The 6,799-nt window shown below is 43.1% G+C and overlaps 1 protein-coding gene across 1 annotated transcript in view; it reads right to left on the bottom strand.

Annotated features, from left to right (window-relative positions):
- Positions 1-591: 591 nt before the first annotated feature.
- The window catches only part of LONP1 (lon peptidase 1, mitochondrial), a 51,914-nt gene continuing 45,706 nt past the window's right edge, over positions 592-6,799 (bottom strand). Inside the window, exon 18 of the mRNA XM_069216658.1 lies at positions 592-1,015. Within this exon, the coding sequence (XP_069072759.1) occupies positions 851-1,015 (165 nt within the window). The 3' untranslated portion in view covers positions 592-850. The remainder of the gene's footprint in view (positions 1,016-6,799) is intronic.

Here is a 6,799-nt window from a genome sequence, read left to right as displayed (position 1 = left end):
CTCCAACCATGCCTAGTCACTGATCTGTGATCCTATTATATACCTGCCACAGTGAGCCCTTGAACCCGGGCACCTGACCAGGCCCCCTCCTCCCCCGAAGATTTTCTGTATAACTGGAAACAGATGCTTCCCAGAGGTCCACCTGTGCATGGTGTCGCTGTTCCTTTTCAGGGCGGGTTCTCAGTCTCCCTAGATTCACTGCAGCAATCTTTGCAGCTCCTCACTCCTTGGTGCGCACTGGCTGGGCTAATATGAGATATTTGGAGAGCCATTCTTGGAATTACAGAGTTGTATGATGGAGCATTGCCTGGAATTTTGAATTCATTCTGGACATTTCTTTTCATGTGCCCATTCTATCATGCATGGCTTCTGTGCCTCCAACCCTCAGTAATTAGGGTCATTGGCTCCAAATGATAGGACAAGAACTACAACTCCAAGAATGCATCAAGTTTTTAAATGAAAGCCCAGGACGGATAATTGGTTCATCATGACATGATTGCGTGCACTAAGAAGACCTTGAATGAAAATGAGACAATATGCATTAAGTTCCCCGTCCAGCCCCATATTTATAAGGGCTGTTAGTCTCACAAGAAGATTTGAAAATATTTATTTACAAAAAAAATCCATACATTTTCATTTAATTTAATACATTACTAAATTAAGAAATATACACTGAAGAAAAAGGCAATAGTAAATTAAGCCGTGGTCAGTTTATCTCACTGTCTGCTTAGCAGCAATATTTGAGAACTGGTGTAACATTAAAAACTGCTTCAGCTTCAATGTGCCAAACAGTTTAGATCCCGATGGTGAACGAGGCAAGTTAAGATATAAAGTTATACTTCTGTTCTTTTCATCCACTATGGGAAGACTCGGTAGGAAATACAATGTCATAAATTTCATTGTACTGTTGAACAAAGTGCACCTCCAGTCCCTCAGTGATGAAGTCTGCTAGGTCAAAGTAATCCTTCTTGTTCTCGGAGGGGAAAATTATACATGTGACACCAGCTCTTTTGGCCTACAGAGAACACAAGACATGCTCAGTCACTTATGAGATATTGTTTCAAATACATTTTACAGACAAGAAAACAATTCTTTAGGCACGTGCCTATTCTCAAAATAAAACAAGCATTTACAATACAATAGGTCTTGCATTTTCTTGAGTTAGAGCTTTTGGCATTATAAATTCATAACTGGACTTTATTTGCGCATAAATTGGTTAACCCAGCCTCGTAATTTCGTCTTTTCCTGCCCTATAATTCCAGTGGCCCAGCATTTAACTAAAGCACTTCCATTTACCTTCTTCCTCTATCTTAAAACAAATTCAATTATCACATAAAACTTATCAGAAATAAACGTTTGGCTTTAGTGTAATGCTCTAAACACCATAACAAAAATATAATTTGGGACGGATTGGAGGGTGAAAGGAAAGAGGGAGTCAGGAGTAAAGATGGAGAGGACAAATGCCGTAGTAACGGTGTCATGGGCCCTGGAAAAATGGTTGACTGCAATTTCAGTAGGAAAATACAGCAGTAAGTAGAGCTGAGTGAGGTCCATAGGTCTCTGGGCCCCGGTGCCACTGCAACTGTTGCTCCATTGATAAGTAGGCCTCAGGCGAGAAAGCGGATGGGGCAGAAAAAAAGAAGTGAAATGAATACAAGACTGAAGTAAAAAAAAAAAAAAAGGGTCTGTAAAGAAATAAAAGCAAGAAGGGCAAGAAAGAACGAGAAAATGAAAACACAACTAAGAAGAAATAGAGCAAACAAGTGAGGCAAAAGAAAAAAGGGAAGGAAGCTAGCAAAAGAAAAGTGTGAAAAGAAAGAAAAAATGAACATTAGAGAGAGATTCAAGCAGCGAAAGAGCCAGGGTATGTACGTGCTGAAACATTTCCCACAGACACAATGGGAAAACCACTTTGACACTTCAGGTTCTGACAAGTAACTTGTGGCTTCCACATACAGACAGGAAAACGAGGGATTTATAATAAAACGTAAATTGATAGATAAAGATAAGAAAAAAAACAGAGGAAGGAAGAAAGATTTTTAAAAAAGTGAAAAGACGCATACCGAGTCAAAGGAAATAGCAAATAAAAAAGACGAAGAAAGAATGAAGGGAAGAGAAAAAAATTGTGAAAGAATGAATACCTGATGAAGAAAAAAGAGGAACGAAACAAGGAAAGAAATAACCATGTTGAAAGAAAGAGCAAAACTGTTAATGTGTGGATTTTAAGAGCTGTAAAGAGAAAAGTGGGGGAGAAAGAACGCATTGAGAGTAACCAGAGTAAAAGAAAGAACTGAGTGAGATAGGTGAAACAGACCCTCCCAAATAAAGATGGCAGCTAAGAATCAATTTAATTGGCTCCCACACGTCCTCCAACAGAAGTCAGTGTGGAGTAGCAGAATGCAATGCAGAACAGCAGGAGGCGCATTAGCAGAGTTGTATGTGAACCCCTAATACAGCAATATTGGGGTGCTTCATGTCAGGATTTGGGAGGTATGGACAGAGTTGCATCCCGGCCTAGTGCTGGAATAACAGAAAGGCAGCGGATGAGGAATGAGAAACTGATCACCGTGTAATTCCTGGTATTGGAATAATGGGGTGCTGCAGGTTGTGGTTGAGTTGCACTGACAGAGTTGTATGTGGGCTGCAGTACTGGAATAGTAACAGGCACACCAAGTCAGAAGTGATGTATGTTAATGGAGCCAATGTGTCCGAGTATTAGCCTGGAGGTGCCCTGGTGAAGTTGCGAGTGGGGCCCGGCGAGGGAGTGGCATTGTCTCTTAACACATGAAGCGAGAAATCCTGAAGGGCGTGTGTGTGAGCCTTAATACAGAGAAGAAATGTGCACTGAATGTTAGAACTAATGGATTCTGGCGAAGCTGTGGTGGTTCCCATCAATAGTGGTGTTGGATGTTAGACTTGAGGTGCACTGGCTGAGCTGTTTTTTTCTCTTTGTGGTCCAGTATTGGCTTGGCAGTGGGACTGAATATTAGAATTGAACTGCTGTAATGGAACTGTGTGCGAGAGGTTCCCAGTATAGGAAAGGAAGTGACCTTGCCGGGGTAGAACTGAGGTGCACTGATGGAGCTGCGCCTGAGATTCCAGTACGGCAACCGAGTGTACTGACTGCAATAACTGAGGTGAATTGGCAGACAGCGTGAGTGGGGTTACTGGCACAGCTGAGGGCTTGGAACATGTGAACCGAGGTTCCAGGACTGGAGCAGCGGTGCACTGACTGCAAGAACTGAGGTGCTCTGGCAGACAGCGTGCGTGAGGTTCCTGGAAAAGCTGGGGGCCTGGAGCGTGTGAATGGATGTGCACTGATAGAACTGCACCCAAGGTCCTAGTACTGGAGCAGCAGTGTACTGACTACAAGAACTGAGGTCTTCTGGCAGATAGCGTGCATGAGGTTCCTGGCACAGTTGAGGGCTTGGAGCGTGTGAACTAAGGTGCACTGATGGAGCAGTGAGTGGGATCCAAGTATGGAGCAGAAGTGGGCACTGTCTCTAAGGATTGCAGAGCCCTGGTGGAGCTGCTATAAGTAATTACAAGTGATCCTCCACGAAGGCACACTTGGTAAAGAAAATCCAAACCAAGGAAGGGGGGGGGGGTGGGGACCAGGCAGCTGAGAGAGGGTGCAGAGAGCCCATAAAAAGCAAATGTGACCAAGGTAACAGCCTGGTTTATAGCCGTGTTTACAGCTAGGCTCAGAGCAAGAATGCTCTGCAAATTAAAAGGGAAGCTTCCCTGGACAAGAACAGGAAACAAAGTTTTTTTTAATTTTTTTTAAAAAGGCCCTACAGACCAGCTAAAGAGGACAAAGCGTAAATATACAGTAGTTGGTCCCTGTGCCCACACAGAAGAAGGAGGAGGGACAAAGAGGCATCACTAGCAAGCAAGGGTTTTTAAATGACACAAACAAATGACATAGCCGGAAGCCCACAGAAGAAGTATACTTAAATGTATACAAGAGGTCGTATGCTTAAGTTGGACCTAAAAAAAAAAAAAAAAAAAGGGAGAAAGTAATGCAGTAGAGGGATAGTGCATTACACATTATAAAGGCTAGCAGGAGTATTGCAATATTACAAACAAGGCCCTTAAAACATAACTTCTCCCTGCAGTAAAACTAAAAGTTCCAGTCATGATAAAGCTTAAAGAGATAATGAATAGTGGTAGGGGTTATTTTCGAGTCCCTACTAACATAGTGTGAGGACCCAGAGACGATGTAGACAGCGCACATTGTGGTCAATGTCATGAAGGTGGTCCCATTATCCTAGGACCACCACAGGCTGAGTTATGAGCAAAAATGTTTTGTAAAACTAATGCCCTGCAAAGCATTATGGGACAAGTTTCTGTGCCACAAATATTTTAATATGCTGATATGACTAATGCTTAAAATAGCCCCTAGAGGACACCTCAATGAAAATAGCATTTGTAAGAAACAAGGTCATGTAACTACATAGTTAGCCCCTAGAGGGCATAACCACACAAAAAGAAAATGGCAATAAATAATGCAGTGTAACCCTACATTTAGACCCTAGAGGGCAAAGTACATTACATATATTCAGGGGACGCAGGTCTATAGGAATATTACAAACAAAAGCCTTAAAACTCAAGCTACACTCAGCTGTAAAACAAAAGTTCCAGCCATGAGAGAGCTTAAAGGGATACTGAATGGTGGGAGTAATTATTACTTTGGGGTCCTCACTAACCTAGTGTGGGGACCCAAAGATGGCGTAGACAGAAAGAGCACGTTGTTGTGAACATTCTGGTGGTGCTCCTATTGTCCTAGGACCACCACACGCTGAGTTATGAGCAAAAATGTTTTTTAAAACTAATGCCCTGCAAAGCATTATGGGTTGCGTTTCCCTGAGTGCAGTGAATATCATAGTATCTGCTCTCCAGCTGTGCCGGGAGAGCTGCTTTTGCTTCGAGGATTTCCGTTCTACATAAAGCATTCACCAACTTCAAGTGTTTAAATTGAAGAGCTACAAGAAATTACTGATTAGGTAACTGTGAACAATGTGACCAGTGCTACAATACCACCAATCGAGTTCACGCTGTTGTGCCTGTTCTCGCTGTGAATGCATGCAGCACAAAGGGGAGAGACAAAATAAATAGTTTGCCCACGCTGAAGTAGATTGCCAATCGTGCAATAATCCATGTACCGGGGGCAGTTTGCAAGGCGTGACAAAACAGCCTCAAGGCGGGACAAACGTAAAGCATTTACCAATGACATCAAGTGATTTTTGAAAGGCAAGCCCACAAACGAGTGAAAGTGATGGGTGTGGTTAAAAGCCCACAATACATACAACAGGTCAAAGCGCTTGCACGCTCGACCTAAAAACTGCTCTGTCCAGCAGCACCACCCATCTAGGTTGCTGTCGGAAGCCAGTGTTTCATCTATAATGGTGATTTTCATTATCATGTGTAATGGCCTTGGTTCTTGTGTATTCAAGAACCAAATACAGAAACAATGTAGCATCACTCACATGTGCCGTTAAAAACAGTAGTGCAGTTTAACTGCGGATGTATCTGCTCGTCACATTTTTCAAGTCTTCTTTCCTTTCTATCAGGAGGTATCACACAAGGGTTAAGGGTGTCACATCTGGGCTCGTATTGCAATGATACAGTCAGTAGAGCGGAGAACAACCTTTTCACAGGCAAGCAGATTTTGGACCCATCTTACACACAATGAAAGTCAGGATGGAGGCTTTATTAAAAGGGACATGTCATTTCCAAGGAGGGCTTAGTCAGGTCAGCAATGTTCATCCTCTGAAGCTTGAGGATCACTAGGCTTTCATATTTGAGACTTTTTCATCATGGGGAAAAAAAATAAAAAATCAGACACTCATGTGGGTTCTTCTACTGAGGGGAGAGACACCCTATCTAAAAAATAAAATAAAACAACATTAGGTTTCTGTCTGACTGAAAGTCTTCTTAGAAAAATACATTAATATTTCACAGGCATCAGGAATGCTCTCTGAAAGAAGACCATGCCTGCGTTCTTTCTGTTGATCCGAGCAAACATTTTGATCCCATGTTTTTCAGGACCTGTAGGAATAACTTAGGATGGAATTTTGCCATACTGTAGGAGCTGGGCAAAGAATTAACACATCTATACACAGGACTACTGTAAGGAAATGCCTCCTTGGCATGGTTACCCCCTGACTTTTTGCCTTTGCTGATGCTAAGTTTTGATTTGAAAGTGTGCTGAGGCCTGCTAACCAGGCCCCAGCACCAGTGTTCTTTCCCTAACCTGTACTTTTGTTTTCACAATTGGCACACCCTGGCATCCAGGTAAGTCCCTTGTAACTGATACCCCTGGTGCCAGGGAAGGTCTCTAAGGAATGCAGCATATCTTATGCCACCCTGGGGACCCCTCACTCAGCACAGACACATTGCTTGCCAGCTTGTGTGTGCTGGTGAGAACAAAACGAGTAAGTCGACATGGCACTCCCCTCAGGGTGCCATGCCAACCTGACACTGCCTATGCAGTATAGATAAGTCACCCCTCTAGCAGGCCTTACAGCCCTAAGGCAGGGTGCACTATACCATAGGCGAGGACACAAGTGCATGAGCACTGTGCCCCTACAGTGTCTAAGCAAAACCTTAGACATTGTAAGTGCAGGGTAGCCATAAGAGTATATGGTCTGGGAGTCTGTCAAACACGAACTCCACAGCACCATAATGGCCACAGTGAAAACTGGGAAGTTTGGTATCAAACTTCTCAGCACAATAAATGCACACTGATTCCAGTGTACATTTTGTTGTAACATACACCCCAGAGGGCACCTTAGAG

Source organism: Pleurodeles waltl, chromosome 12, assembly GCF_031143425.1.
Source record: "Pleurodeles waltl isolate 20211129_DDA chromosome 12, aPleWal1.hap1.20221129, whole genome shotgun sequence".
In the NCBI taxonomy this organism is placed as follows: Eukaryota; Metazoa; Chordata; class Amphibia; order Caudata; family Salamandridae; genus Pleurodeles; species Pleurodeles waltl.
Note: the sequence above shows the minus strand (reverse complement) of the source record. Positions and strands in the feature narration are given on the sequence as shown.